Raw genomic sequence first — 15937 nt, 5'->3', positions numbered from 1 at the left:
ATAAGATTAAAAGGGAGGATACATGGCAGTTGACCAGCTATTATAAAAGACACACATGTAGCAAGGCCACCAAAATTGGAATCATGAGTTCCTAATGGCTTAGCAAGGCATTTATGAAGAAGACTTGTGAGAACCCAAAGATTAAGTTGAGAACTTTTATGAAGAAAGTATGCACTCATAGCAAGTGGAATGTTAACCTCACAAAGTTTAAAGCTGCCAGAGTCAAGTAGTTAGCATTGGATGAGATTAATGGTACTTATGGAGAGTAATATAGGAGAATATATGACTATCCTGCCGAGTTACTAAGGTCGAATTCGGATATCACTATTCGTATACAAGTTCAAAGACCTCTTGAGTTTCAATTAGAGATACCAATCCCTAGTAAGGATATGAGACCAACCTTTGAGAGGATTTATATCTGCTTGGATGCTTGCAAAAGGAACTTCATGGTATGTAGACCCATTATTGGCCTTGATGGATACTTCATCAAGACTCCATATGGAGGTCAACTTCTAACAACTATTGGATGGGACTCCAATGATCAGATTTTGTCAATTACCTATGCTATTGTTGAAGTAGAGACAAAAGACCCATGGACTTGGTTTTTATTGAATTTGTGTGATGATTTGAGCGTTGATAAAATCAGAAGGTGTACATTTATGAGCGATCAACAAAAGGTAACCCTCATTTAATTTGATTACTTGGTTCTTGTTTATGTCATAGGATATTTTACTTCAAATTGTGATGTTATTGACTTGTTCTGTTTTTAAATTTTGTGTCCAAAGGATTGATTCCTACCTTTGATGAGTTGCTGCCTGGCATAGATCATAGGTTTTGTGTCAGGCACTTATATAGCAATTTTAAAAAAAGGTACCAAAGTGTTTAGTTGAAATTGATGATGTAGAAGGTTACAAAGGCAACATATGTCCAGGAGTGGGAGAGAAGAATGAAGGAGATTCAGATGGTTGATCAAGGAGCTTATAAGCATCTCATGGAGATCCCTGTTAAGTTTTGGATCAAGTCCAAGTTTAGTTATTTACCCATATGTGATACACTTGTAAACAATATGTGTGAATATTTTAACTTTGTTATAGTAGAGGCTAGAGAGAAACCTATAATGTCTATGTTAGAAGATATTAAGGTTTATCTTATGAATAGGTGGGCTGATAATAGACAAAGTATACTGACATATGCTGGAGATGTTTTGTCAAAAATAAACAAAAAAAAAAATAAAAGAGAGTTTGATAAGGGTGGGGAGTGGATAGCCATCTATGTGGGTAGAGACAAGTATGAGGTGTCCAGCAGCCAGGGTAATAGGAACAAATTTGTTGTGGACTTAATGAACCATGAGTGCTCCCGTAAAAAGTTTCAGCTATCAGGTTATCCTTGTGAGCATGCCATGAGTTGCATTAGAAAATGTGTTTAAATATTAAGAACTATGTGAACAACTACTATAAGAAAGAGATCTATGTGAACTGCTATCAACATGTTATCTATCCTGTTAATGGACTAAATCTGTGGGAGGAATTCAGAATGATAATGTGCTACCACCAGTGCTTAGGAAACCAATAGGGTGCCCTAAATTAAGCAGGAACAAGGGTGGTGATGAGACATGAAATATTGGACCACTGTCGAAATTATCCAGGAAAGGACAACAAAAAAAATGCTCCTACTATTTTATACTTGGTCACAACAAAAGAACCTGCCATAGAAAACGTAAGGTGGAGACATCGACAAAAAAGGTAAAAATTGCATGGACCTCATCTAATTGTAAGAATTAGAATTAACTATATAGATTGAAACTAATATTGGATTAATATCAATTTGTTGATATCTCTGCTTTTTGTTATTGGTTGTAGCATAATACAGTTCAACAATCCAAGAAGTGTTGGTATAACTAGGACTAGAAATTCCATCAAGATAGCAGCAAAGCCAACAACAAAAATAATAACAAAAACTCAGGCAAAGAGAGAGAGCAATGCACAAGCTGTAGGGACACAACAGTCACAAAACTCCTCCAAGAGAGCTAAATGCACCAACAACAATAGTCAATTCCAGCCATCTACAATAATAATTAATAGTCCATCAAAAAGGATCTTGAAGTATATGGCCAAAACACCACCTAGGACCTGAAAAGTATTGGGATGAATTTATAGTACTATGATTAATGTATACTTTGTAATGAAAGTGACAATGACTAAGGACTTTTGGACCTGTAATACTTTAGAGAAGTTACGTTAAGACTTCTATTTGATAGTTATCTTTTGTGTTGTTATTTTTCTGTTTATGTCAAGCTACTTTAAGACTTATTTTGATATTATAATGTTTTAGAGAAGCTACTGTAAGACTTCTCTAGTATCAATGATTAAAAGTTATTTTCAGGAGTATAATTATGTGAACTGCTTCTTTAAGCCTTCTACTTATTGGTTGTCGAACTGATTTAAAATGTTACAATGCCCAAAAATGTATGTTCATAGATTAAAAAACTCATTTTTTTTATTTTGCTCAATAGTTGACAATGTTTATAGCACATACCTTTACACATTCATATCAAATTAGAGACAAATTTAGCAAAATAGATAAACATATATAATATCACCCTAAACCACAATTCTAAATCTTGCAGCAATTCAAATGTATGTCAAACTCATATGTCTTGCATAACTAAATCGATCGATCATATAGCAACAACCTATCCGTTATCCATCCTAGAACTCTAGTAGCAAGTGCCAATGCGAATTTTCTTTCAGCTTTCTGCAGGTTTTTCTTCAACACACTTGCTTTCTTCTTCAGTCTTTGAATTTGTGAGTCTTACCCTTCAGTCTCTACCCAAATAAAATACTCACATTCTTCTCCGATCTGTTCTCAGAAGAACAAAAAGAGGATATCAAACAGTTAAAAGCTCCATACACTAGCAACCAATGATGAATCAAAAGAAGAGACTGCAAAGAGGACACTTACCTGATAGTTGACGCATTCCCAAAATATTCTTCCAGGGTTCTCCACTATAGAGGATGTTCACAATACTGATCTCTCCTCACAAAACCACGTCTTCCTTCTCCCACAAGTTTTGCTGCTGCTACGCGAACCTTGAGAAGAGAATGGAGGAGTCATTCTCAGAAGACGATGATCAACAATATTGGTGGTTTATGATTTACTTATTGACCCTATTTTCTTTTTCTTTTTTTTTTATCTTGCTTCCAACGGTTAAGTCGAGCGTGTGTACCAGGTTGGCCACGTCGGACACGTCGTTACCAATTTCACTATCACTTAACAACAGGATTTGATTGAGACCAATCAAAACTATTTTGCATGTAAATAAGACACTTCAAATGTTGGAGATTAAAATATGATTCACTCCAAACGTAAGGGACCAATTTAGTACTTTACCCTATTGAGAAATTAATGTTTGTATTACTTTGATAAATTTAATTTAGATATATTGTAAAACCGTTTTATATATACATCTAATCACATAACATCATATTAGCAAAAATAATGATCTTTTATATTAATCGCATAAATAGTCATCCAAAAAAATGATTGTGATTGTAGGATTATATAAAATGTTTTATACTATCAATGCATCAAAATAAACTCTACTTTGATTTGATAATTTTGTTTTTCTAGCTTCTAACATTTCAAAATAATTCATAATATTATGTAATAGATTATTAACACAGTTTGCTATGTCATCTACAATGTTAGTTACATAAAAGCATTTTTTGTTAACCAAAATGTGATTAATTTGATCATTTTGTCAAATCCATTAATTTTTTTAGGATTCTTTTATCTTTTTTGTATTTTTTAACATTTTTTTGTTGGTGCCATCATTTTTTTAAATACCATTTTTACATAGGAGGATGAGAAAAAAGTTGAGATTGTAGAAAAAGTGAATAGAGAGGAGAGGGTGAAAAGAGGAGAGGGGAGTCGTGGTGGTAATTGATAAGTCATTACAACTTTTCTGTTAGCCAATTCAGCATTTTCATAAATAAAAACGACTTTGTCGGATGTTTAGTTATTTTTGTCAAAATTAAGAATTTTTTTAGAGGCTAATTTATCTTTTATATCTTTTAAAATTATTTTGCCAATACTAAAATATTTTGAATATTGTTTTGGTAGGTTACTCTTTTAATAAAAAAATCTAATACAATTTTATATTATTATATATTTTTTACTTTTTTAGTACATTTATTTTTATTAAAAATATTAAAAATAATTTTATTAGTAATTTGTATTTATTAAAATTTATTTTATTTTAATTTAACAAATATAATTTTTATAAATTTTATAAAATTATGTTAATAAGTTATTTTGAAAAAACCAAATTTTATCAATCCAAAAATTTGTGTGATTCAATTTAGAATTGTTAAATTGAGAATATGTACTAGTATTCTTATTTTAATAGTATCACTCATTTTGTCTATAAATTTATGCAAAAATATAATATAAAAATATTATATGTAAAACAGTATTGTAAAAAAAAGTTTAATTATTTTATTATTTTTTATAGTTTCATTAAATTTGTAATTAGATCTTTATATTTTTTTAATTGAATCACTATATTATTTTAATTTTATATTTTGGTCCCTTTTAGTTTTTAGTATAAAAAGTTAGAGTTAACTCAATATTTTTCGATAAATTGAAAATATCTACGATTAAGAATTTAATTAAATATTTGACTATATATTTTTTGAAAAAAATATTCTTTGTTGATTTTAATATTTCTTATATAAAAATAATATAATTACAAAATTAAAAATAATTTAAAAATTTAATTAAAAAATATAAAAAGTTAATTAAAAATTTGATAAAATATAAGGATCAATAAAATAATTAAATTTATAAAAAATAAAGAGTGATATTATTATTTTCTATCAAATTTAATGCACTACTTCTTCTTCGTGTTATGGGCCTTCGAAGCTATCATATAACATATTTACTTCAAATCAGCCATTTTCATTTCAAATTTCATTCGTTTCGTTACATTGCATTACATTAAATTGAACAATTTTTAGATACTCCACTATCTAAACCAATGTTCTGAAAACCGGTTCGAATAATAAGAAAAATCGCAGGATTTGAAAATCGGCGTTGAACCGATGAATCGGCCGGTTACCGGTGGGTCGAACCGAACCGGGACTCGGCCGGTTTTTTAGCCTTGCAGCAAAACGGCTGCGTTTTGCGTTTTGGAACCCTAATTCCCTTTTCAGTTTTCCCCTTCGCACTTTCCTTTCGTCTAGCAGCACTCCAGCGTCCTGAAGCAAGGGTCAGAGAGAGTGAGACTGTGAGAGACAGAGAGAACGCCTTCAGCACCATCGCGCCTTCACCTCCGTCGCGCCTTCAGCACCGTCACGCCGTCAGCACCATCGCGCTGTCAGCTCCGTGGCGCCGTTGGGTCCGTCGCGCAGTCAGCACCGTCGCGCCCTCTGCTCCATCGCGCACTCAGCTCCGTCGCGCCCTCAGCCACTTCGACCAGTCACCTCCGTCGAGCTCTGCCTCTGAGAGAAAGCAATAGAGTTCGGTTGAAGCGTTGAAGCGTTGAAGCGGTGAAGTCCTTCGAGCTCTGAGAGAAAGCAATAGATTTCCTCATCTCCAGGTAATTTTTAATTTAGTTATGAACATGATTTTGTGATGAAATCTGATACTGATTCTGATGAACTGAACTCTGAGTCTCTGAAACTGTTATGAATACATTTTTGTAGTTTTTGCATGTTTTAGGCAGGCTTAATGTTTATTCGATCTGTTCTCTGCTCTTATATCCTATCCCCTTTGGGCTGAGCAGAATGAGAAGAGTTAGCAATTAGCTTGACTTTACTGCTTTGTAGAGCCTTGTAGCTGATGCTATGGCATACTCAGCCATACTTCCTGACTCTTAATGTGAGTTTCTGCTGAAGGCTATGCTTTGCACTGCATTTGTAGTGAGTGCCCTAATAAATTTTTGTACTCTCCTTCAGTAGCTAATTAATCTGGACAATTAATCTTGAGTGGGACATAGCTTGATGATTCAAATTATCCATGAATTGAAAGAAATTGGCTTGTTGCAAATAATAGAAAACCTTTGTGCTTCCAGAAACAAAGAGGGATTTGGACAGAGCAATACGCACATGTAACTTATTACCAGAAAATTTCTTAAAGTCTTTTAATTCTTTAATTTTAATTCTCTCTTGAACAGTTCATTATTGGTGATGGCAATAACATGTATGATTTCACTTATGTTGGAAATGTGGCTCATTCCCATTTATGTGCTGACCGAGCTCTAGCTTCAGAGGGGGAAGTTTCAAAAAAAGCTGCAGGAGAGGTACCTTTGAATGATTCTCTCATTACATTTTTTGGTATATAAATATTTGTTTAATTATGTAAATGAAGATTAAACATGGACATCTTAGAAGGCGGTGATGATGATCCTGCTCTATTGTAGATGGGTTGTTAGTTATTCACAGGTGTACATTCTTTAGAAAGATATACAACAAAAAATCTTATTCCACTTGGTAGGGTTGATGATTGATGACAAACTTGGATCATTTTGATGCTGCTATGTTATGTTTGATTGGTTGTTTTGTTTTTTGACTTTTGCATTTGTATTTGAATGAGATTATAACATTCTGGTTTATGTAGTACTTTTAATTTGAATGATATTTTAAAGTTTAGATTAGACTATAATTATATTTTCATGTGTTTATTTATATTTTATTTATTATTTTATTATAAAACGGTTTTTTCGGTTCAACCACGGTCGAACAGGTTGAACCTATGAACCAATAAACCAGTAAGTAGAACGATTCGATGATCGGTTCGGTTTTCAGAACCTTGATCTAAACATAAGTTGCTTATCGATGATAATGTAAGAGGGATTCTTTTACCCGAATAATTTTTTTTTATTTAAATATGGATTGGACATTTTTTAATATTAAGCATTACATCATTGCAATTCAAACACATTATACACTCGTTTACACAATACTTAAGGATTTTTATTCACAACTTGATATTTGTCGATATTCAAATCCGAATATAATATTTTAAGAGATACATGACTTATCATTTGAGGCTTTGAGCTAAATCCTAAATTGCACCACGAATGATTTCTGATCTGTATATGTGCTTTTGGGCTTATGCCATCAAATAAAAAAAAATATTCTGTCAGGATATTGATCAAATTTGAGCTAAGATTTTCTACTTTTGACTAAAATTTTATGGGTTTGAGGTGGCCCATTGGGCCAATATTTTGGATGATACCATTTTTAGAAACTAAATAAAAAAAGTCCACATAACCAAAGAATACAAATTAAGTGAAAGTCCAATCCAAAAAATAAATTAAAAGTACATCAAAAATGGATTATGGCCTGTTTCAACTTTCAATACAAAACAACAAATACAAAATATCTTCTCCCCATATACAAGATTACAAAGTACATCTTCAAGTAATGTTAGGTGCCACAAAAATGTATATCTTAAAAGCAATACATGACTAGACCATAAACAGTTAAACACATTCGCCCAGCAGGATACTTGTTGATAACTGGCTACTATTCCATAGTTGGACACTTGGACTCGCTAAAAAGAATGCAGAACGAATATCAATTTAAGCATCAAATTATAATAAATAAAATTTTGTCCGGATATTTTAATTTTCTTAAACACTTATTATAGGTGTGGGAGTGGATTTTTTCAATTTTTTAAAATTATTTTATAAAATGTAATTTTAATTATTTAATATTTTTTATATATATATTTTAAGTAACTTAAAAAATATAAAATATAAAATTATATTTTATCAAATAAAAAAGAAATTGAGACATTTCCCATTACAAATAACTAGTCCCACTCTAGTGGCGAAGTTAAGGCAGGGTAATGACTAATGACAAAGCAAAGAAAAGTGGTTAATCCGCCACTCTTTGGTTTCTCCGCCTCTTTCACTTGCTCCTCCTAACTCCCAACGGATTCATCGAGGGACACCTTTTCTTTCTGTCTTATATCTTCTCAGATCTCCCTTCTCCCTTTTATTTCCATTTTCGCCATTCCCATTCTCCGTTCTCTCTCTCTCTCTCTCTCCAAAATGCAGTCGACTCTCTCACTCTCCTTCTCTCCTTCTTCCTCCGCCGCAGCAGTTTCCAGATCAAACACCACCAGATTCTCACTAAACACTTCCACGCCCCTCAATCTCCGCTTCTGCGGCCTCAGGCCTCAGGCATTAGCTTTCAATGCTTCCGGCAACCATCGTTCCTCTCAGCTCCCGTCCCGTCCCCGCTCTCAAGCCATCTCAGCTGCGCTCTCCGCCAATGGCAGCCCTCCCAAATCCTTCGACTATGATTTGTTGATTATTGGCGCTGGCGTCGGCGGCCACGGAGCTGCGCTTCACGCTGTAGAGAAGGTCCGATCTCCCAAACTTGATCTCAATTATTTAATGCTTAATAGTATCTTACAAAAGTAAGCTTAGCAGGACAGGGTTTATCTGGGACTAATAATTGTTTAATATAATTAGATTGATAAGGTTCAATAGTGGTGCACTGTACCATACTGTAAATTACTTGTTATGTATAAGTGTATAACTATCTTAAGGATCACATGACAATTACAGGGTTTGAAAACGGCAATTGTGGAGGGAGACGTGGTGGGAGGGACGTGTGTGAACAGAGGCTGTGTTCCTTCAAAGGCTCTTTTGGCTGTGGCTGGTCGTATGCGAGAACTGCAGAATGATCACCATTTGAAGTCCCTGGGCTTGCAGGTAACAATGCTATATAATATCTTAGTTAATTTGGTTTCAAAATTTGAATCTATTGTGCTGTCAATTGCTGTGATGGCAATGGAATACTGGTATTTGCCCCATGGTAGAGCAGTGGGCCGATCAGATACACGAGTAAATTGGTTTCCTTTGTTTTGCTTGATCTAGGTTTCTGCTGCTGGGTATGACAGACAAGGAGTTGCCGACCATGCTATAAATCTTGCGTCAAAAATCCGCAATAACTTAACCAACTCAATGAAAGCACTTGGAGTAGATATACTTACTGGTTTTGGAAAAATTTTGGTAAGTCATGAATCTATAGTTAATATTTTGGGCTGTGGATCCATATTTGTGTCATGCCTAATTGCTTGGGAAAAATGAACCATTTGTTTATTGAGCAAGGCTATCCTTAAACTTCAAAAGATTCCAAGTTCTTGACATTATTTTGCTTTATGAATTTGTTTAGGGTCCTCAAAAAGTGCAAATTGGCTCCTCAGACAAAATAGTAACTGCGAAAGATATCATTATTGCAACTGGATCTGTTCCTTTTGTTCCCAAGGGCATTGAAGTTGATGGTATGTATCAATTACTTCACAACATTAGTATTTGGATTGGAGATATTTTTATTGATTACTAGTATTTAACTTATTCGTCTCCATTAGAATTTATATGATGAGATTGTCGGTCAGTATATTACAATAGTACATTCTATTTATGATCTCAAATGTCAGTTTAATGATTCATATTTTAGAAAAAAAGAGGATTTTATTAAGACGAGGAGGAGGATAATAAAATTGGGGATAATGGTTTCCCTATACAAATGCAAAACAAACAAAACATTTATCAATAAAACATAGCTTTCTAATCTCTCAACATGTCAGTTTGATGATTCATGTAGACTCACTGTCTTTATTCAATCTTTAGAAGAGGGGATAGGGCTGTGTTCTATTTAATGGTTAACGCTCCTGACACTTGAGTTCATCAAGTGGACTGAAAGAGTCGTTATCTCTTCGAAATTGAAAAACTCAGAAATGCCATATATCCTAATTTGTTCTCTTTTCAGTTTATAATTAGCTTTTGTCCATAAATTCAACCTTGTATTCAACCTTGTTTGTCATCTCCTGATTTCTTATAAGATATATTCAGACATTCGGTATAATTACTTATTTTTTCCTAATGAAAATTTGCCAACTAATCACCTTCAGGGAAGACTGTGATTACCAGTGACCATGCACTCAAACTGGAGTTTGTTCCTGATTGGATAGCAATTGTTGGAAGTGGTTACATTGGCCTTGAATTCAGTGATGTATATACTGCACTTGGAAGTGAGGTAGTACATCTTTGGCATACATTTTTTGTTATCTTTTATACTTGAGAAATATTACATATAGTTGACTGTTGTTCAACCTTGTACAGAACTTGAAAGAGAGATACTACATATTTGGCATGCTTTTTTCTTTCTCAATACTTTTTATTCTGAGAAGTATTACAAATAATTGAGTGTCGTACAACCACATCCCTCGATATACAAAATTTATAACAAATATTTAATTTATTAAGGCTAGTAATTTAGTTGTAATGATATTCTGCAGGTTACTTTTGTTGAAGCTTTAGATCAGCTTATGCCTGGATTTGATCCAGAAATTGGAAAATTGGCTCAGAGGGTTCTTATTAACCCCCGGAATATTGATTATCATACAGGAGTTTTTGCAAGCAAGGTAATTACATCTTGTAATTTATTGATTTAGATTTTTGTTGGTTGGCTACTTTCATGAATCACAGTCCTGATGTTTTCCATAGATCACGCCTGCAAGGGATGGAAAACCTGTCACGATTGAACTCATTGATGCAAAGACCAAGGAACCAAAGGACACTTTGGAGGTAATTTACCTGAAAATTTTATCTCTTTGATGTAAATATTTCTCTCATCATCCCATGGGAAGGAGGGAGAAGGTTATTAATTGCAAAATTGGAATTTGAGATGGAGTAAACATGGACAAGAATGTACTCATACTTAACTATTAGTTTCATTAGTAGTAACTGTTTCTGATCATGTACTTTGTAAGGCACCAACACACTCATGACAAGAGGACTTGCCACTTAACTTGAATCACATATTCAAAAGCCACAAGTGGTTGATGCACTGCACATCAATTTTGCATAAAATCAACAAAATAAGTGCATGAAGCTGCACTGAGGCAGGCAATTCAAGTCTATGATGATTGATAACCAAATTACTCTTCTTTCTTGTCTATGTTTAGCTTTAGAGATAGCGGTCCCCTTGAACTTAGCACTGTGAGGTTATGAGCTGAAATCCTTAACTAATTGTAGTGCTAGGTTTTGTGGGATCCTTGAACTATCTGGAAATCTCAAAGTTAAATGATCTCTTTATTTGTTTCATACCGGTTCATATGGATTCATCACAACCTGACAAGTTCTTATCTGCTTTGGTACAGGTGGATGCTGCACTAATAGCAACTGGCAGGGCTCCATTCACACAAGGTCTTGGGTTGGAGAATGTATGCATTTCTAACAGAAATGTTTTTAGGACAGAATGTTTTCCCTTAAAGAAATGATTATAAAGTTTGGCATGTTGTTCCTACAGATTGATGTGGTAACACAGAGAGGTTTCGTTCCTGTGGACGAGCGCATGCGAGTAATTGATTCAAATGGAAAGCTGGTTTGTCTCAGTCTCTCAGGTGCTAATCAAGCAATTATCTTTATCTGATCTATGGCTACTGACATAGGATTTGGAATGCTAGGTACCGCATTTATTTTGCATTGGTGATGCAAATGGCAAAATGATGCTTGCTCATGCTGCCAGTGCTCAAGGAATTTCAGGTAACTGGCAACTGATGTAATTTTCTAGAAATTATTAGTATTTTGCTTTGTTTCACTCGATAATTTCTTTTTTTGACAGTTGTTGAACAAGTTACTGGAAGAGATCACGTACTCAATCATTTAAGTGTTCCGGCTGCTTGTTTCACTCATCCTGAAATCAGCATGGTTGGACTAACAGAGGTATATCAGAATTTTCTTTTTATTTTATGTGTCATTCTCTGTAGTAATGTTACAGTAATGGACTTCTTCTCTTTCATATATGTTCTTAACTTTCCTTCCAGTTTTCTGGTCTAACACCCTTTTCCCCCCAATATTATACTATAATATTTCTGCTTCTTGTCTTGAATTTGGAAGATCAAGATCTTATATTTTGTGACCAACATAAAATCTGCAGCCTCAAGCAAGGGAGAAAGGTGAAAAAGAGGGTTTTGAAGTAAGTGTTGCCAAAACAAGTTTTAAAGCTAACACAAAGGCACTAGCAGAAAATGAAGGAGAGGGACTTGCCAAGGTTCTACTTCTGTATTTCTCTTTGATGCTATTTGCGTACGAAATGATAAATAAGTTTTACATCTTTTCTAAGGAATAACTTGCGGTGCTGAACAAGTTTGTTGTCTCTGTGTGAGACTTGCTACACATTGCTAATTGTCATTTATGCTTTAATGCAGTTGATATATAGACCTGACAATGGAGAGATACTAGGTGTTCATATTTTTGGTCTGCATGCAGCAGATCTCATTCACGAAGCATCAAATGCAATAGCATTAGGAACACGTATTCAGGTAAAATTTGTTCAGATTGACTTTTTAGTTTAGAGTTTTTCTTTTTTCCCTCACCACATTTTGTTATCAATAAAGTTTTTAGTCTATTAATGTTCGTGTTATTGGCCACCATGTGTTTTGCTGTCGTACTGTTTATTTGATAAATTTCATCATATTTCGCCACAATGCAGGACATAAAACTTGCAGTTCATGCTCATCCAACTTTGTCAGAGGTTCTTGATGAGCTGTTCAAGTCAGCAAAGGTGAGCTATCCTTTACTTAAAACATCATATTAAGCATGACCATTCCAGCATACCTAATTATTTATAATGGTGAAAATGTGAAGATAGGCATCGAGTTGTTCATGGTTTTCAATCTAAACTTCTTTCTGAAAGTGGTGAATTTAAGGTTAAATTCTATTAATACACAGCTAGTTTATTATATCTTGTGAATTGATACACGCCATCTTCAATTACTGAGGCAGGTTAAAGCACATGCTTCCATCCCAGTAAGTGAACCAGTTGCAGTGTAATCTTCCCCCAAAGTATAAATTTTGAAGAAATTTGCTTGTACTAGGAACCTCCGGAATACTCATCTTCAAGCGGAAGACTTGGGCACATTCAGAAGCCTGTAGTAGGGAACCGCTGGAAGGAGACCACCGACAGCCATGGAATGAATAGCCGCGGAGTATTAGATGTAGTATTATCACTTTTTCTTAGTATTTTTAGTGCATTCCAGAAATGCTTAGCTTCAATGTTGCATTTTTCAAACTGATTTGCTTCTCATAATTATAGTCTTCTTTAGAGTGGTATACTTTACAAAGCTCTTGGTTTTTGCACCCAAAAATAATGTACCCATTTTTTCCTCATAAGTCGAAGACTTGGCCAAATTAGTTGATGAAATTAATCCCGTCGACATCTTCGTCAAACTAATTAGCTCCCAACGAGTTCATTCTAGGTTTTCATGGGCTCGAATAGATTTGCCAAATCTACTATCGATTATTAATTGGCTTGGGAAGAGAATGAAGTTTGCTGCCGTTCCAAAATGATCAATGATAGCCCCGAATCATAGCCTTTTCAGAATTAAACCTTAAATAGTAATAAGAAAAGTTCATTTCTGTTTAACCTGACAAACAACTAACGTTTAGTGTGTGTTTTTGTTTTTGCGTTCAAAGGTAAAAAAACACGTTTAAATTTCTTGATCGCTTTGATACGCTGAAGTGATTTTTGTACTCAAATCTACGTTTACAAAACGCTTTTGAACTACCGAAAGAAGTACTGAGTAGTATTATTTTAGACCATTTCATCATTCTTTTATTATCTTGCTATTCCATCCTTCCTTTCATTTAAATTAAAATTAAACGCTAAAAAACCCTCTAATTTTGAATAACTCTTCTTGATCTAGCTATGTCAAGTCGTCAAAAATTCCGTAATGAATACTTTTTTCAAAAGTTAAACAAGATTGCTAATGATGATCAACATGAGAAAAAAAAAGATTAAATTTTCAAATGAAAAATGGCCCTTAGTACAAATAGACGTCGGAACACCGGATACAAATATTCGGGAACTTTTTTTTTATAATCATTCTGTAGTCGATAATAACGCTCATATAAACTTCTATGATAAAACGTAACAGAGAGAGTGGAAAGCCGATAAAGACATGCCAAGCTTAGATTTGTAGAGTAAACCTATGACATGCCTGCTACCCATCATACGATGATTTCATAATATTATAAGAGTGGGAGGAGATATCATAAGACTCTAAAAATTATAACAAAGGATTATTCATAGCTTGTTAATTTAGATTCGATGAAAGCTTAAATTATGCCTACATACATTTCCCTAGAAACCCACTACGTTTGCTTATGGCTTCTGATATCCGTATAATTCTACGGCAGTTAAACAATCAAATAGGAGAAAAACACATGCAACTAAATATTCCACTGAGAAACTTTAAATGGTCTTTAACAGAAATCACCAACAAAGCACATCATTATCTCGGGATTAATTAAAAACCATAAGTATCCATAAAATTGAACTATACTACTGAATTTAGATTAAAACAAAAGGTTAACACCAAAACATATATAGAGCTGGAATAAGGAATCTAAATGAAAAAACCCTAATAGCTCCATTCGATAGTAGCAGTTTACTCTTCCTCAGCGGATCCCTCGTCGCTCTTCTTGTTATGCTTCCTTGCATACCTCTGGTTCCTCAAAAACTTTGGATCCATCTACAGTAATTGCCGACAACACAATATTATTAGAACAAAAATGAATGCAAACAGATCAACTGAGAAGGTTTAAAGGGAAATTTGAAATAAGAAAGGGTGGGGAAAAAACAGTACCCCTTTGGTGGAAGTGTGGCGGTGCTTCTTTGGCTTCTTGATGCCATTCTTGTGGGCCTTGTAGGACTGGTTGTGAGCTGTGTGGTTCTTCGACTTTGCCATCTCTGAATCTACAAAACAAAACAAATTAGAAATAAGGAGAAGAAAATGGGTGAGAAATTACGGCAGAGAAATTGAAGAAGAAGAAGAAAAAAAGAACCGTGAAAAAGCAGAGGGAGTGCTGAGCTCTAGGGTTTTCTGCGGAACAGGAAATTAGAAACGAAGCAAATGGGATGTTTATATATGTGAGCGAAAACCCTAGGACATTTTGTCTTCTTAATTACAATAATGCCCTTCCGGGCCGGAGACAGATAGTTAGGCCCAATTTATGTTAAATTAATATAAGAAGACGCCTTAAAATCATATGAAAAAAAGAGCTTTGTAAAAAACTTATTTTTTGTAATATGTTTGTAGTATGTACTTAAATTCCATACATTAATCCAAGTCCAAAAAAATTTCATACATTACTAGTATTTTGGTCCATAAAAATATTATGGAAACATAGTTAATTTGGATTGGTCAAATGGTCAGTTTACTCATCTGCTTAAGTAATTATATCCACAATAGATTATTTCAGTAGTATAAATTATGATACAAAAGATTTATAAAATACGAGGGTCTTCATAATAAAAATAAAAAATCAAATAATGAGTTTTTTAGTTATTATTTTTATACAGAAAAGTTTAATTCTTTATTAATAGTTAATTTTAATATTTATTATCTAAAATTTGAAAGAATTTAATGTATATATTTTTACATTTGATTAAGTATTAAGTTTGTTACACAAATAAAAATAATTAATTTTCATAATTTTTTAAAATAATATATTTCTCTTTCTGTATATAAAAATATAATTAAATATTAGTATAAAAAATTATATTAATAGTTATAAAATTAACTTAAAATTAATTTTTTTAAATAAGTGAATCTTGATTTTAATTATTAATCACAACATCACAACATTAGTATTTTCTCTAAATTATATGTAATAAATATTTAAAAAAATAAAAATATAAATTAGAAGTTAAAATTTAAAACTAAATAAAAAACTAAAAATATATGCATATAATAATATATTTTTATTTAAATAATATTATAGAATTATTTTTTAATTATATTTAATTATAAAATTTAATGTATTTTTTTATAATTTTATGAATTTAATTAAATTATTTTTTATTAATTTTATTTTTTGTAAAATAAAAAGAGAGAGATAGAGAATGAGAGA

The 15937-nt window shown here is 33.1% G+C and overlaps 3 protein-coding genes and 1 long non-coding RNA gene across 5 annotated transcripts; 3 read left to right on the top strand and 1 right to left on the bottom strand.

Moving 5' to 3' along the window:
• Window positions 1-389: 389 nt before the first annotated feature.
• On the top strand, window positions 390-1426 carry LOC140176264 (uncharacterized). The gene is made up of 2 exons (XM_072206204.1): window positions 390-677; window positions 905-1426. Exons 1-2 carry the CDS (start codon window positions 390-392, stop codon window positions 1424-1426), a joined length of 810 nt encoding a protein of 269 aa, XP_072062305.1.
• A 3758-nt stretch (window positions 1427-5184) lies between these two features.
• LOC112723156 (uncharacterized) lies at window positions 5185-6666 on the top strand. Its single transcript, XR_003163038.3, has 2 exons — window positions 5185-5599; window positions 6176-6666. It is a non-coding gene; the product is annotated as an uncharacterized lncRNA (long non-coding RNA).
• Window positions 6667-7478: 812 nt separating this feature from the next.
• On the top strand, window positions 7479-13226 carry LOC112723153 (dihydrolipoyl dehydrogenase 2, chloroplastic). The gene is made up of 15 exons (XM_025774407.3): window positions 7479-8374; window positions 8582-8728; window positions 8894-9028; window positions 9192-9300; window positions 9931-10055; window positions 10318-10443; window positions 10526-10606; window positions 11182-11244; window positions 11331-11405; window positions 11488-11566; window positions 11646-11746; window positions 11961-12074; window positions 12232-12345; window positions 12516-12587; window positions 12809-13226. The coding sequence occupies exons 1-15, from the start codon at window positions 8060-8062 to the stop codon at window positions 12854-12856; spliced, it is 1704 nt and encodes a 567-aa protein (XP_025630192.1). The 5' UTR covers window positions 7479-8059; the 3' UTR covers window positions 12857-13226.
• Window positions 13227-14236: 1010 nt separating this feature from the next.
• LOC112723154 (large ribosomal subunit protein eL29z) lies at window positions 14237-14995 on the bottom strand. 2 transcript variants are annotated; one of them, XM_025774408.3, is made up of 3 exons: window positions 14870-14995; window positions 14671-14780; window positions 14237-14556 (listed from the first exon to the last, which is right to left on the bottom strand). In XM_025774408.3, the coding sequence occupies exons 2-3, from the start codon at window positions 14770-14772 to the stop codon at window positions 14473-14475; spliced, it is 186 nt and encodes a 61-aa protein (XP_025630193.1). In that variant the 5' UTR covers window positions 14773-14780; window positions 14870-14995; the 3' UTR covers window positions 14237-14472. The 2 variants fall into 2 exon arrangements, with proteins under 2 accessions (XP_025630193.1, XP_025630194.1); XM_025774409.3 differs by having other exon boundaries at window positions 14671-14774; window positions 14870-14942.
• Window positions 14996-15937: the final 942 nt, after the last annotated feature.

The sequence above is a fragment of the Arachis hypogaea genome, chromosome 11, assembly GCF_003086295.3.
Source record: "Arachis hypogaea cultivar Tifrunner chromosome 11, arahy.Tifrunner.gnm2.J5K5, whole genome shotgun sequence".
NCBI classification, from domain to species: Eukaryota; Viridiplantae; Streptophyta; class Magnoliopsida; order Fabales; family Fabaceae; genus Arachis; species Arachis hypogaea.
The sequence above is the reverse complement of the archived record's forward strand: the minus strand, read 5'-3'. Positions and strand labels throughout refer to the sequence as shown.

Coding starts and splice junctions, on each gene's coding strand:
- LOC112723154 (XM_025774408.3), bottom strand. CDS start 14,772: ATGGCAAAGTCGAAGAACCACACAGCTCACAACCAGTCCTACAAGGCC. Junction 14,557..14,670: donor GCCACACTTCCACCAAAGGG/GTACTGTTTTTT, acceptor CAATTACTGTAG/ATGGATCCAAAGTTTTTGAG.
- LOC112723153 (XM_025774407.3), top strand. CDS start 8,060: ATGCAGTCGACTCTCTCACTCTCCTTCTCTCCTTCTTCCTCCGCCGCA. Junction 9,029..9,191: donor CTGGTTTTGGAAAAATTTTG/GTAAGTCATGAA, acceptor GAATTTGTTTAG/GGTCCTCAAAAAGTGCAAAT. Junction 12,075..12,231: donor AAGGAGAGGGACTTGCCAAG/GTTCTACTTCTG, acceptor GCTTTAATGCAG/TTGATATATAGACCTGACAA.
- LOC140176264 (XM_072206204.1), top strand. CDS start 390: ATGAGACCAACCTTTGAGAGGATTTATATCTGCTTGGATGCTTGCAAA. Junction 678..904: donor TTATGAGCGATCAACAAAAG/GTAACCCTCATT, acceptor TTGATGATGTAG/AAGGTTACAAAGGCAACATA.